The 15,157-nt window shown below is 43.3% G+C and overlaps 1 protein-coding gene across 2 annotated transcripts; it reads right to left on the bottom strand.

Annotated features, from left to right (window-relative positions):
• Positions 1–40: 40 nt before the first annotated feature.
• On the bottom strand, positions 41–3,377 carry b9d1 (B9 protein domain 1). Of its 2 annotated transcripts, none has more exons than XM_019868360.1 (7): positions 3,306–3,377; positions 1,987–2,055; positions 1,592–1,703; positions 1,395–1,491; positions 1,137–1,199; positions 482–549; positions 41–371 (listed from the first exon to the last, which is right to left on the bottom strand). In XM_019868360.1, exons 2-7 carry the CDS (start codon positions 1,996–1,998, stop codon positions 220–222), a joined length of 504 nt encoding a protein of 167 aa, XP_019723919.1. In that variant the 5' UTR covers positions 1,999–2,055; positions 3,306–3,377; the 3' UTR covers positions 41–219. The 2 variants fall into 2 exon arrangements, with proteins under 2 accessions (XP_019723919.1, XP_019723917.1); XM_019868358.1 differs by lacking the exon at positions 3,306–3,377 and adding an exon at positions 2,202–2,430.
• Between the last annotated feature and the right edge of the window lie 11,780 nt (positions 3,378–15,157).

Here is a 15,157-nt window from a genome sequence, read left to right as displayed (position 1 = left end):
CTTTTTTTTTTTTTTTTTATAACAACAAAGATCATCTACGTCTCTGTAAAGTCAGCCTTCATGTAAAAATATAAAAATACAAATGATGGAATACGTAACAAAGCCATTTACAAAGACATTTGCATCAAACAAATTTTGAATATAAAACAGGACAGTTACCATTATTTCGATGTGTTCTAGTGATCATAACCAGAGCGTTTGGGTGGACACTAGAAATGGTCATGTTTCATCCGTCGACCAGCCAGATGTGGTGGCGTAAGATTGTGTGTTTGAGGAATTTGATGGTCCAGAATCATAGCCCAGTTTCTTCATGTCCTTCATGATGATGTTAAAGCAGACTGTCACAAATCCTTGGGAACAAACCCGCGTCACTGTCATAAGAAAACAGGTTACCTTATGTGAACGCGGACAAAAAAAACCCTAAGTCCAATCTCATTGCTTCTGTTCTTATTTACCAGAAAGAATGAACATCCACACATACCTTCTCGCCCTTCACCCTGGGCTACGACTTTAGGGTCTGTGTACTCTGGTCGACGTCCCCAAAGCCAACTAAAAAAAAAAAAAGGAATACAGTAATACTTTGAATTGAAACTGTGGGTTTTGATCCAATGATATAGTCGACGTCCCCAAAGCCAACTAAAAAAAAAAAAAAAAAGAATACAGTAATACTTTGAATTGAAACTCGGGGTTTTGATCACAATGATGTGGTTCAGTTATGATTTTTGCCTTGATACACAAAGGATATGAAATGAAACTCAATTGAAAAGTAGACTTTCAGCATCAGAATTTCAGAACAAAAATTAACACAAGTGTCATTGATTGTTTTAGAATTGCAGCTCTTTGCAAACGGTCTCAATTTTCAAGATCTTGCTCGTCAAGTTCTGCATTTCGCTAGTTAACACTTCTGAACATTTTATTAGACTTGATGGTAAGTCTTCAAACACGATGACGTCTTAAAGTTTGGAGACCATGGGCGTCACGAAAATTCTCACTCATGCTTTACTGGGAGTGCACTGTGAAACGTCTCTAAGCTGAAAATGTCTAATGTGTTCTGAGCTTTCTAATGCATTGTGGTGTATAATGACAAGCAAATAAGACTGCCACTGTCTCCGACACCAACCCGACTGTCAACTAACCTGGTGAATTTTTGAAGTCTCCATGTGGGTTCAGGAACAAACATGGGCAGGGTCCGTGTATGTCTGCGGGGGCCAACAAAGAGCTGATATGTTTCACACATTTAAAAAGGCATACAACATACACTTGCGGGACGCTTTACAATATGCTGTGATCTATCCTTTGATACGCCATTTGTAATGGATCTCAAAGTTGTTGCAGCTGGTGAGTATATATTCTACAAGCAAATATTATTGAAAGTTGATGAGGGAAGCACTGACTTTCCAGGTGTTAACGGGATATGTGTTGCTCCATAGCCTCTGACCACATCGTTGCCAAACACGTCTGGTCCATACACACTCAGCACAAGTTGAGGCCCTAATTTAGAAAGAGCACATAGGATTTTGATAAACATTTCCTCCAATTAAATGAAATTGTTATTAGTTAATGTTAGTGTGTGCATGTGAGAGAGACTCACATCCCGAAGGGTTTGTGCTCTTAAAAGTGATGTCCAGTGGGAAGTTCCATATCAATTTGTGTGACGATTGACTGCCTTTACATGTTATTTGAGTGATGCCTTCCTCCAAACCCTACAAAGGCAAAAACAAATCAGAATAAAATCATAAGCATTTAAATTGGTAAACAATCACAACTTAAAAAAAAAAAAACAACACACACAAAAAAAACCCCAGTGTGGCTCTTGAGTGCAAATGAGAGTTCGAGCCTCCATCCCACCTGATTTTGGGCAAAGGGTGACTGGTCGCAAGATACACGATAATAAAATTAATATAACACATTACGCATATATTCCTCGGGCTGTGCAGTGTGACATAAAACTTTACTGTCATCCACTGCATTCATAAGGGTACTCACAGTGGTGGGCATCCAGTCTTGGCCGTAAACAAAGCAGTATTTGCAGTACAAATCGTCATAACTCGGAAACTGAAATGGAAAATACACCATGTCAAGTAGATGGACAAATGAATTTCTCTCTTCAACTTGCACGAATGCAAAGCGTTACAAGCTTCAAAACGCTAGCGAGCTAACCTATATTAGCCGCCATGCTAGAAACGCCAGGCAAAACTCACATTCGCTCCCTCAATCTGTCCGTTCACCGAGAGAAGAAACACAGATGGGTTGTTTGCAGCCATCCTGTCTTAAAACAGTACATCCGAATCTGTTTTCAGAAGTCTATACTTTTAGAAGATACATTTAGCCTGTTCGGAGTGCTAGCTAAAGCCCCTCCGTTGCTAAGGCGACGCTTGTTCCACCCCACCCTATGGTTCCACGCGAGGCACAAATTTAACACACGCGCAATAGCGGAGAACCATTTCTCTCCACCCTATGGTTCCACGCGAGGCACAAATTTAACACTCGCGCAATAGCGAAGAACCCATTTCTCTAAATGCCCACAAGATAGCAGCAATGGAGCAAATATTTAACTGATGACACCGGAAAGCGTTGGCAGTGGTCATGAGGAGCGGAAGACTTAAAATAACATGTTGGTGAGTGAATCACACAATTAAATTAGTCCATATTTTCAATTTAGGACGCGAATTCAGTTGCACAACAATGTTTCAGCCAAACAGTGTCGTGTGTCTGTGTATCAAATGTTTTCATTAGTATCCTTGCACAGCACTTTTAGCCATCAGCCACAATTTGAACTGAGCATGGTGACACATAAGGTAGGGGTTTGCAAACGTTTTTGATCTGGGGGCTTGGAATGAGGGGGCAGATTGCAAGAATCGCCTCAGAACGCAAATTACACATATCGTGTGTTTACTTAAATGATATTAGCATTGTGTCAAAGTCTAGGCCTGAAGGCCGAATCCAGCCCACTCTCTTATTTTATAGTAGCTCACTAAAGCTACCCGGGTCCATTGCACTTGTCTAACCCACGTTCTCAATATTATACTCCCAGAAGCCAATAAGTTTTTTTTTTCATTGCACCACACTGATTCTATGTTTCAAGTCTTACTACTCCATGTGGCTATTAACTTCCTTTGTTTGGATAATTTGGTGTAATTTGAGTGACAGTGTAGAAAATCAAGTGCTCACGCAGGCTACAAATAAGCCACAATTTTTTTATTTCTTTCTCATGTTCCCCCTGTTTTTTGACTGTGTGTCAGACATGTCGCTATATCCTACTGTCGTACGGCACTGTGCGTCCCCTCTCTGTGTGAGTCTCTGACCTTTTACTGGAGACTTGGCTGCGTGCAGAAAACTCACTCAAGCATGTGGAGAAATTACCCCGTGCGGCGACATGTCAGACATGTCGCTATATCCTACTGTCGTACGGCACTGTGCGTCCCCTCTCTGTGTGAGTCTCTGACCTTTTACTGGAGACTTGGCTGCGTGCAGAAAACTCAGTCAAGCATGGGGAGAAATTACCCCGTGCGCGACAATAGAGCCAGGATTTGCACCCAAAACACTCGACTGTAAGCAGACATTCTGTCCATGTGCTGAAGACAGTCTTTTATGTAAAAGGACACAATTATCGAAGATCTTATTTGAGAAAAATTGGAGTAACTGCGTCATATCACACATGAGCATAAAGTTAAAAATAAACAAAGTGCCCCATGAAAGGAGATGACATCATCTCCAGTAGTCTATACTCGTATACAAGCCCCCACGATGACCATATATGGAAATTATTCAACCAAACTCACTGTTCTAGTTTGCCATGTCACAATAAACAAGGCGAGAAGTTAAAATGTCAGATTAACAGATGACATGAGGAAATTCCACCCCCACCACCGCCCCACGGCTTCTATGTGATGCTGTGGCAAGATTTGCCTTCTATTCACTCAGGCACGATGATAGAACGCAGGCCATCGTTTGTGGAAATAAAGTGGTGACGATCAATAAATAAAAGTTTATTGACATATCGAGACAGTCCTATTATTTTTGTTGTTAAATTCCCAGTCAAAATATTCAAGTTTGGCGAGATTCGCGAGTGGCAACGTAAGATGGCCGCCAGCGGTTTCTTTTCTAGCTACGGCGATTAAGCAATGTGGTTAGTCCATTCATATATAAATCTGTGGGATTGGCACTGTCCTCAAACATGGCCATTCATAACAATAAGCGATTATGAACGTGTGATGAATAGGCGCAGAGAATGCTGCCCAGCTTCAACAAAATAGCAGCGCTAGCCATACTAAGCTAGCATCAGCAGCATGAACAAGTAGATGTTAGCCACAGCTGCTATGTTGACAACATGATTTATTTGTAACGGAGTGTTACTAACACTAAATGTTATCATTTGGAAGTTTATTTTTTTGTCACGTAGAATGTTCCACAAAATATATCGGAAAATATATTTTGCCACCTATAGGATGTATTTAGCTTTTTCAAATTAATTCCAAGTCAATCAATTAGAGTGGATGATTCCCCTATAAAATTATACAACATACTACATCTGGTACTAGCTGTGTTTCTTCCCCCACTGATCAATTGCCTTCCCGGACCATGCTTCATTTTGACCTCTCTCATTCCCCTCCCCCACTTTTCCATCACCTTCCAGCTCCCTGCCTCCCATCTGCACCTTTTTTGGTTACATTCTTGTCATCCTCTCATACACTGATGAAATATTGCTTCTTCTCCCCTTCCCTGTGCGTCCCCATTCCGTTTCATTCCACCATGTTCTCCTCCTCCACCACCGCGTTCTTTGCTTGCCAAATGTGTGTCATTTCTTTCCCCCCCCCACCCCTGCAACCTTTCTTGCCAACATTCCAACCGCACGTTCCCTCTCAAAATGCGCTCTTCATGACAAGTCACTGCTTATCGGCACCTCCTCATATCTCATGTCATAATCCTTATTCTTATTCACATGCCATGAGCCTGTGTACACTTTCTAATACCTCCCACCTTTCCCTACTCTTATCCCTGCTCCATTTTTATTCCTTTCAGATGCCAGATGCTTTTTGAGAGCCTTATTATTAAAATAATAATAATAGTCATGAAAATCACAATTTTAGCTTCAGCGATTGCCATATTTCGGTTTGGTTTATCTATCAACAAAACGTTATCGATGTGAAAACATAAAACATTTAATCAATATGGGATGGAAAGGCCTCAGCCGTGCCCTTCAGAAGTCCTTGCACTAATGAAAGTGGCTCTACATGTTCCTAATGTATTCCTCATGGTAATATATTGTTTTTAATGTTACAGAGCACACATTGATTTCAGGCCCGGAGGCTACTCAAGCTGCTTAGAGAAATGGCCACGTTTGAGTGCCCTCCACCGATATGCACCAGGTGAGTGAGAGCCATCCAGGGTGAAATCAAATAAATAAAATGTATGTAAATGTATGGTTTGATTCTTTGCACGTCTTCGTCAAAGCAATTCCAAACTCAGTCTGATAGCTGTGAAAAAATATGATGAAAAAATATGATGAAAAAAACCATCCCTATATAATAAAATCTTTTTTTTTTTAATTTTTTTTAAGTCGTCAGGGCATGAGAGTAAATTCATTTTTGGTGACAATATTTGGTGCCCTTTTGAAATGAAGATTGCCAATGGGTTATGTTTGTGTTTGTTCCTGAGAAAGAACTACACGTACTGCCATCAAGTCTTTTGTTGGGTTTGTTCCATCATCTTACCAGAAGTGGTTGAAATAAATATTTAATGATATTACACCATTACCATTATTATGATGTGGCAGGACCACAAAGGTTAATGCTCTCAGACTGTTGTGTAATGGTCCCGTGGAAATTTTGATATTCACTTCACCGTTCGCTCTGTTATCACAACATTACAGTTTTATTTCCAGGGTAGCCCTACGACTCCTTAAAAAAAAAAAAAGGAAATAGAGTACAGTACAATCTGTATTTTTTTCAGACAGTTACATATTGGTGTGTCATTTGCCACAATATCTTCATGTACAGTACATTGAGATGATTTGCCTTGTTCGAGAGCAAATTCTTCCTGTAGGTGAGCACACATCTCTTTGACCTCAGTCGTCCTTCAGCCGAGAGAAGATTACGGCGAGAGGGGGAACGTTGTAGGGTCAAAAAAAAAAAGATGAAGCCATTGCTTGAAAAAAAAAGGCATGGGAGGAGGAATAGAGAGATGAGATGGATCGGGAGGACTCTGAGGGGAGCTTATTTATATACGCATCACTAGAGTGTGTCGCTAAGGTCATCTGGACTACTGAGCTCTCTCGTGATGGAGTAATAACTTCTGCTGTTGGTTCTTTTTATATTAAAAAAAATTAATCACACACAAAAAAAAAATCGATTTTCTTTCATCAAAATAATTCAACCAACACCACAAAAGATACAAAAATCGCTTAAGTCTTGACGATTCAAATCGTAAAATCTCATCGCACATTTTTTGACTTTTTGCTTATATGACAAACGACATCGTGAAGTCAAATTGCATCATAACTCAAATATTTGCAGTTTGCCATACTCTGTTGAAAAACAAGAAGCCACAAGCACCTCCATTTTTGTCCCATCCTCACTTAATAACTATCCCCGAAGAAACGACCACCACGGCGATAATCGTTCGTCTTTCCCGAAATGCTCCCGTCATTTGAACTTTTTCAGAGTTGTCTTGGTAAACAACGTCCCTGGACTGGCACTTCCAAGCTCTGGCGGCCTTATCCATTAGGCTACTGGAACACCACAAATGTTAATGTGCATCCAAAACGTTGCCATTAGATACCGCAGCCGATCTCTTTTCTGTGGTTAGCCCTTTAGAAGCCCTTCGTCTCAAGCCGTTGAGAGTAAACCGTCTTACGGCTAATGGTGATTTTAATCTTCTGGACGTGCTCGTGAATGTGTTTGTGTCTGACTCTCCAAGTGCATGTCCAGTAAAAAGAAGAAAAAAAAAATATGGAGGACAATAGATGTCCTCAATAAAAATTTAACAAGTAAACTGACTCAGGTCAACACAGCCAGAGTGACTTTTCTTAATTGTCCACAAAGAGCAAAACAAAGGCCAGGTACAATATTGTTGATTTTGGCGTCTGAGCAAGGAAGATGCAATTTGTTATGGAGGAGCCTTAAGTAACGCAGTATGCATATCTGTGTGTATTTCTAAGAAAATAGATAATAAAATAAAAAAAAAAGGGAGGGGCGGAGGACAGAGAATCATTAATATGGCTCCACTACCATTAGCCTGAGTGCTTTCGTGACAATATAATGGCTGTCGCCCAGACAACAGGGTCACCGTTTATGTACACGGCAACCGCTGATGTCAATGGAGTAAAGTAGATCCCGAGTCCCACTTGGCTACGGCAGAGGCTCATCCACAATTGCAGACACAGTTTGGGCAGGGCGGCTTGTGGGGGCGGGGTGGGGGGATATGAGAGGTCTTCTGAACCACCAATCAATAATGTAAGAAAGAATGATGAAAAAAAAAAAAAAAACGAGTGGCCGAGTGAGCAAGCAAGCGTCTGAAATGAGAAAGAGGAAGGAGAGAGAGAGAGAGAGCGAGTCCTCCCCCGTGGCGAGTTCCTTCCTGTTACAATGGAGGGATTTGGCCGATTTTCATATCCTTGATTTTATGAACTGTTCCATTAGCGCACAATTGACCGAGAAGTGCTGGAGATGTTTTTCTGGGCAAGTTTGCATTTACTGTAACTTGACTCAAATGGTTTGCGGAGTGATGCAAAGTGGAAAAGAAGAGGGATGCATTACCGATAGTTGTTTTGTGGCAAAGGGTGGAGAACGTTATAGTTGCCGTTGCCCCCCCTTTAGAATTGGACAAGCTTGACAGATGAATACAAATGAGAGGAGGAAAAAAAAAGATTGCCAATTAGCATCTTCACGTATCGGGTTTCCATTCCATTTTTCGTTGGAAACTTGCACATGAAACTAAACAGAGCCAAACTTTACTGCTTTGTAGAAACAGATGTCTGCAGCTTGAGATATATCTGTTTTTTTTTTTTTTTTTTATGTCTGCAGGGATAATGATCGCATCTGTGAAATGCATTTTTGTTTTGATGTCTCCGGTTCGAGATTCACGGTCTGCCAATTGGTCCAAAGGTAAAAGCTGCATTTGTCGAGCGCTATTGACTCTTGGCCGATGTGACTTTTTACCCTTGAATTTGAAAACTAGAAGTACGGTGGCTTACCACGATTGAAAACAAGCCTAACTCGGGTGCCGCAGCTGCGCCAGTGTTTGTATTGGAGTGCAACAGGGAGTGTCTCTGGGGCAATAAAGTCTTTATTTCAAGAAGTAGGAGCTGCAGCAGGCCTGCTGCTGTCAAGACCAACGTTGGCGGGTGCGCGCGTGCGTGCGTGAGAGCGGATCGTGGCCGGTTGTTAGTGAAACGTGAAGGCTCAAAAAACGGGCGCAAGTGCATATAGCTGAGATTAAAAAAAAAAAAAAAATGAAGATGAACTGGGCAATGACGTGAAGGTGACTGGACACATTGAATCCAATACAAAATTCGGAACTAAACTTCAATTTTTATCCCGGTTTTAATTTTAATTTACAAGATTGACAAGCTTTTGCGAGCCCAGACACTTATTTCCATCCCCTTGCGACAAAGTTCTCCTCATCTGTGCGACATGACTGACGTTTTAACGTCCACTTGTCCGTCCCTTGGCATCTATCAAGTTAATCGTGACGCGTCCGCCTTACGACTCAGGGCCGGATTTAATACATGTTTAAACGTGCAACCACAGGAGCAAAGTCGATTACGCATTCAAGTAGATGTGAAAGCTGGGATCCTAAGAGGGTGCAACCAGGATTGCGCGCTAAACGTCCGGTTCATTTTGCACGTCGCGGGATGAGTAAATAGATGAAGTAAGCGCACACACAATGTAATTTGTGAAACCCGAGACAAATTGCGGTTGCTGATTTTGCATCTTTAACTGAGCGAGTCTGATAGGCAGATGCAAAGCAGCCAGCCAAGCAGTGTCAGTGTAGCGAAGGCAAAATGAGAAGTGTTTTTTTTTTGTTTTTTTTTTCGTTCATGTGAACAAAAACATATCACCTGTTGAGCAATGTCGTTTTGGAGCTGATCCCAACTATCAGTTCTTTAATGCGTGGGAATTATTTTTTCATTCTATACTTCATGAAGGCAGTCATCCTTTTTTTTTTTTTTTTTTTTGTAAACCAGGCGAGGCAATTGAGAAACACTTTCTCATTTCCAATACCAATCTGGAGGCAATTTAGGAGTCAATGAGACTTTGATAGCAGAAAAGTCGGAGCCACGATTTGAACCACTGAACCTTGGGTCACTGGACGACCCTCTCTAATACAGCTGTCACTGACATACTTGTATATACTCGTCAATCTAGTTAAGATTGACCGCTGGTCCAACACTCGTGACACCAATGAGAACAATGACAAGCAAAACCTGATGGATGTTTATTTCCACTGGCGATAACTCCCGGTGCTCCTAATGGGCAGTCTGCCACTTTTTTTTTTGTGTTGTGTTCATATTCAGCCATCATTGTCAACCGATGATCAACACCGTCTGGGAGAGTCCGTCGGTCGTGTTCAACGTTGACGGCAGTAGGGAGGATCAGTGTGGCTTTATTTCACCAGGGGTGCTTCGATGCTCTCCTTTGCTTGACGACGAGGCTCTGAAATGATGCGAGTGGATTACAGAGTGGAACAAAACGCCTTTTCATCTTTTGTCCTGGCGGGTCATGTAAGCGGTGACCTTGCCGAACTGAACAGTTCTGTTTGATTGTTCCTTCTCTTCATGTCAAGCCTCGCAGGGACTGTCTGTCTTTGGCGCCGCGGATAGAAAATGTAACCATCCACTCCTCGCAAAGTGCGTGGTTATGCCGGCGAACGGCACAGTCTGGTTGCATAGCAACCAAGTCACCCTTCTCTGCCTTCCGTCCTCTTGACTTCGTCTCTTCCGTGCGATCATTCGGAATACGGTGTTGCTGGCAAACCGCGTGAACGCCGTCACGCGCTCACCCCTGAGTGCGCCGCCTTGCTTGAATGACGCATCGCAACTTGCGTCTGATGTGTGTGTGTGTGTGTGTGTGTGTGTGTGTGTGTGTGCGCGCGCGCGCTGCAACAATGCCTCTTATCTATGGAGCCCTACGAGACACATAAAAGAGAGACGGGAAAAGCGTTCTTGCGTCAGTTGGGAATTAAATAAGACAGCAAATCAGTTTTATTCTCTGGAGAAAATCTAAACTTTTTTTCCTCTCTCTCTCTCTCTTTAAGCATCAGTGATAGCTTTCAACTCCACTCTTATAAAGTTGCTTTTTTTCCCCTTGAACTCATCCGTTCTTTGCCCCAAACAAGTTTGAATGTCTTCACAAATCTATGAAAGTGCTCTTTCCCTCCTGCGGTCAAGAAATGTACGGCACTCCTCGATTCTACCCTGCAGCGACAATTTGTTCTGTGGAAAATGAACAATCCGAACAGATGCTGCACAACTGGGTTTTCCATCTATCGGATGTGACATCACGTCCTCCTGCCATGTAGCACTCAAATCTGATTTCATCTCGCTCTCTCATCAGGCGTAAGGTAATAAGATGTTTGGTCGGCAAAGGGGCAAAATCTGTACGAACGCGGCCTGGTTGCCTTGTTGACCTTTATGACTAAACTCACTTTAAAAGACAAATCGGGTGTTCTAGCTGAGGAAATGAGGCTACAAATGTCGTATTATTTAGTATGGATCGAACTCTTTTCCTGAATTCTCCTGATTTATCTTCTATTTATTGAAATAAAAAGTTACTCTTATGCATTATTTGCTACTCATTGTTTCATGATGAGTTATCACTCCTCTGTTGATTTGAAAACCAAAATGGTACTGGTTAATACAAAAAAAAAAAAAATCTCAGGCGTGAACGTCTGAAGATAAATACCGTATGGCCTTGAGTCCCTGGCCCACTGCGCCAAAAGGCAGGAATATCCTCCTGAAGCTGCCAGAAATGTAAACTGTGATGACAAGATTGAACAGAAACACCAACCAGACTCCAAAAAGGAGCCCCAACCATGCACTTAGGAGCAGTTCGGTTCCTGATACCTGCGCTTGTTGAGTCGTCGGCTGCCATTTGTGTGTACAGTATATTTGAGTGTGTTTACGTGTGCGCGCGTGTGTGCACGTGCATGCGTGTGTGTCAGATGTGCCTTGATTCCTACTCATTAGGAGCTGCTTATGGCGAGGATCTGTGGTCAAATCTCTTTTATTATCTTTTTTTTTCAACTTCTCTTCCTTGCAAGATTTTTAAGAATCACAGTCGAGCTTCATCGCCGGACAAGTATTTGGGCCCCTGAGAAAAGTTTTATTTGCGTAAAATGATGATGTTGTCCTCTCCTGGTCCTTCATAACCACTACGGATTTGAAGCCTCACGAAGTCGATACCGTTAAAAAATAATTTCAAAATCCAGGCCAGTGGCAGCGACATCAAACGGCCTATCTGATGCATCGAGCCGTTTGAATTTCGCAGCTGACTAATGACACTTATGTAAGGAAAGGCCAGGTTGCATAACACGTCACAGAAGGCAGCATGAACAAAGAACAGATTTCCTGGTTTCGGGATGGTGAAATATGAAGATGGATCGTTTCGAATGGACCGTATACATGCCGCCTGTGACAAATCTGTGACTTTAATCCGCGGCTTTAGAAGTTATACGGGGGGGTGGGCGGATTCAAATGACCTGAGACGCCTCTAAATTGTCCATAAAGTGGATAGAAAAAGTCTAGACACCCCTGTGATGGTTGTCGATGCGCCCCCGCCTTGGCTGGTGACCAGCCCGCGGTGGGTGTGTGAGCAAAGTGGCCTGGGATCGGCTCCAGCTCATCCGCAGTCCTAATGAGGTGAAAATAGAACACGTTTCCCTCGTATGGCTCGCTTTGATTTGCTCTCAATCCTGCCTCGCCTCATTCGTGTGGATAACTTGACAGCGAAAGCACAGCATCTTTATTCTGTGACCCATTTCAAAAATAAATGTCAGCATCATACCGTGTACTTTTGTTTTGCTGACTGTGCCCAGAATTGCTGTAGGACCGCATATGTTTAGTCGGACTGTCCAACATGATCCCTTTTGAAGATGTCTCTGGAGATTCGCAAGGTTCTATCGAGGAAACGGGAAATGTTGTTGTTTCAAATGAAAAAAAAGCTTTTGGGATTAAAAATGTGAAACGAAACACGGTCCGCTCGCCTCGATTCAACTTTGCGGCTATCCTTTGAGATTGAAGATGCTACGTCTCAAGGAGCACGGCGGGCATTTAGAAACCGGATGGATAAGTTCATCTCAACAATTAGGTCATGTTTTGAGCCAACCGGGCCCTCGGGTGATTTTTCATGCCATCTGAATTAATGCTGTTCAGTAGAATTAGCAAATGACGCACCAATTGGATTACAAAGGCTGCGTCACCCGCAGCATGGAGATTAGAGGAAATTAAGGGTCAGGAAAATAATGGGATGTTGCAGCAAATTTAATTCGGGACAGAGATTTCAGGGGCGTATTCAGACTATTTGTCATATCCACTCATCTCGTTAGCAAAAAATGGATGCAACTTCCTCTTTGATAGATTTAAGACACTCACATTGTTCCGCCGAAGACTATAAGATCTTATCTCGTCCTCGTCTGATGGTGCCGAAGCATTCTCCAAAGTTCAACGGTTCAAAGCAGCTGCCAATTGGCGGCGCGTCCTTCTGAAGTGCTCCTAAGTGCGCCGCCAACCTCCCGTGCGCCGCCGACCTCCGACCTTCCTCCTACGTCCCTCCTCGCCTTGTGTCTGGGGATCCCGTTTGATCTGCGATATGACGGCAGCTGCGCCGCGTCGCCCCACGCAAGCCCGTAAATTGACCGGCGAGCGCTCGTTGTTGCCCTGACAGACGCAAACGCGCACGGGGCCCACAAACATTGCTTAAAGCCAGCCCAGGAATGTTGTCAGGTGGCCCTTGAGCCACTTGAGTAAGTGAAGACAGTATAAATAACCCGTTAAGTGCACGCAAAGTCAAGACACAGGCTGGCACCACTTTTAGAAAAAAAAACAACCAAAAAAAAAAAAACCTGTTGTCTGTGAGATTTGTTACCAGGATTATTTTACCCAGGCCTGCTCATGTCCCCCACCGCCTCCAACTGTGACCCGGGTGGTCGAGATGGAAGTCCATCATCCGAGTGTCCTTGAGCGAGATGCTGAAATGGCGGAATGTTGATGCGCTAGCGTGCCCTCAGGTTTAAAAGTAGCCATTTGCAAGTTTATAGCCCTAATAAATGAATAGGATGAAACTTCGGGGCGTCGCTTTCCACAGCAATGTCAGCCTAATAATGAGAACCCACACCGATATCGAACGTGGGACCATTTGCAAGTTTATAGCCCTAATAAATGAATAGGGTGAAACTTCGGGCGTCGCTTTCCACAGCAATGTCAGCTTAATAATGAGAACCCACACCGATATCGAACGTGGGTTCAAATATTCTCTCGCCACATACTAAAGTCGCCAAACTGTCGATACCGAGCATTATGGTTCCAGGACGTACTTTTTGCTTGCGCTCATTGACCGGATTTGCCGATTAGGCACGTGTGTCAAATGACGTGGGTGCGTCACCATGCTTTTCGATGTCCGCGACTTGATATTTTTTGTTGTTTTTTATTTTTTTACGAAGAAAAGAAATACTACACACCCAGATTAGGTGTCAAATGACGTGGGTGCGTCACCATGCTTTTCGATGTCCGTGACTTGACATTTTTGTTTTGTTTTGTTTTTTTTTTTTTACTAAGAAAAGAAATACTACACACCCAGATTAGCGAGTGGAGTCCATCTGTCCCTCGACGCCGCCCTCTGATTGGACGGATGGATGTGATGATGATGATCATTGGACGGCGGAGTGACCCAGCTCCGCTAACCTCACAACCTCTTTAGGTCAGGACCGCGCGCGATCGTCTCCGCACGTATAAGCCACTGCATGCGAGTACATCAAGTGTGAGCATGTTGTTACTCTGTCAAGCTTGCGTTGAGATTAGAGGGCAACACTGGACAGTAATCCTTTCTTGATGAACATACGTTTTCATCCCGCAAACATGCATACGACGAATACGACGTGTCAAAAGCGAATGCGCCGGTTATAAAAAGATTCCTGGAAGATGAATAAAATAAAACGGATGAGTACTTTTAGGTGGCACAGGGCAAGGCGATACGTAGTCGGCAACGTTGACCCTAAACACTTGGAGGTCAGCGAACGCTGTATTAGGGAGCGAGCTCGTTTGAAAGCACATCAGATGAAACGGTAATTCACTTTGTGGCTTTCCGGAGACTTTTCAAAGCACTGCTCCGTGTCGGAAGCTGTTCAAGTGAGCGATGTCACCACAGAACTTGTTAAGTATCCTCTCAATGCGGAACTCGCAAATTCTCACATGCATCCCACTCATTTGTTCCCTCCCCATTGGTCGTTGGTCCATCCGATATTGAGCTCACGACATATGAGTACCGGTAATATCTTGATCTCGATGTGGCGACATGACAAAAAAAAAAGTTGTCGGGAACACATTTGTCCATGGACCACTTTTAATTTGTGATAAATTCGGAGGAGCTACGACTCAAACCGGTAGATTCTTCTTTCCGTAAACCTTTGCCCGGACAAACCTCAACACGCAAGGCGCATATCCTGACCGGTAGCCGTGACCGGTCCAGATGGTGGGAAAAGCAAGCAAGCAAAGATATTAGTGGATAAAGTGACGGAGACGGTCGTGGCTGGGGTTTGGTGGCGCACGTAAGGGTGAGAGGGTTAATGCTCTTTGATTGGAATGCACAGCTGCCTCGGCACACACACACACACACACACACACACACACACACACACTCACACACAATTCCATATGCACATACAAGTTGCCACACACAGCTGAGTATGTGAGGACTGCACAGACGCTTTCAGGAAGCTCGGGGAGGCTTCAAAGGCGTGCGTGACTCAGCAGCGCATGGAAGTGTTTTCATGTTTGTCTCCTGATTGTTGTTGTTGTTTTTTTAAATGTATTGCTCACCTTCTCGATCTGTTTCAACATCACGTGATGTCACTCAAATCTCAAAATGTACTCATATGGACACAGGTTTTGGGGTTTGCAAGTTTTCAACTTGGTTTTGACTCTTTAGTTAACGAGACATTT

This window comes from Hippocampus comes, unplaced genomic scaffold (assembly GCF_001891065.2).
Source record: "Hippocampus comes isolate QL1 unplaced genomic scaffold, H_comes_QL1_v1.1 scaffold314, whole genome shotgun sequence".
NCBI classification, from domain to species: Eukaryota; Metazoa; Chordata; class Actinopteri; order Syngnathiformes; family Syngnathidae; genus Hippocampus; species Hippocampus comes.
Note: the sequence above shows the minus strand (reverse complement) of the source record. Positions and strands in the feature narration are given on the sequence as shown.

Bases quoted from the DNA above. Each gene is read 5' to 3' on its own strand.
- b9d1 (XM_019868358.1), bottom strand. From the start codon at position 2,264: ATGGCTGCAAACAACCCATCTGTGTTTCTTCTCTCGGTGAACGGACAG. The intron at 1,492-1,591 runs GTGAGTCTCTCT...TTTCTAAATTAG, and splicing joins GAGCACAAACCCTTCGGGAT to GGCCTCAACTTGTGCTGAGT. The intron at 1,200-1,394 runs GTCAGTGCTTCC...TGGCCCCCGCAG, and splicing joins ATCCCGTTAACACCTGGAAA to ACATACACGGACCCTGCCCA.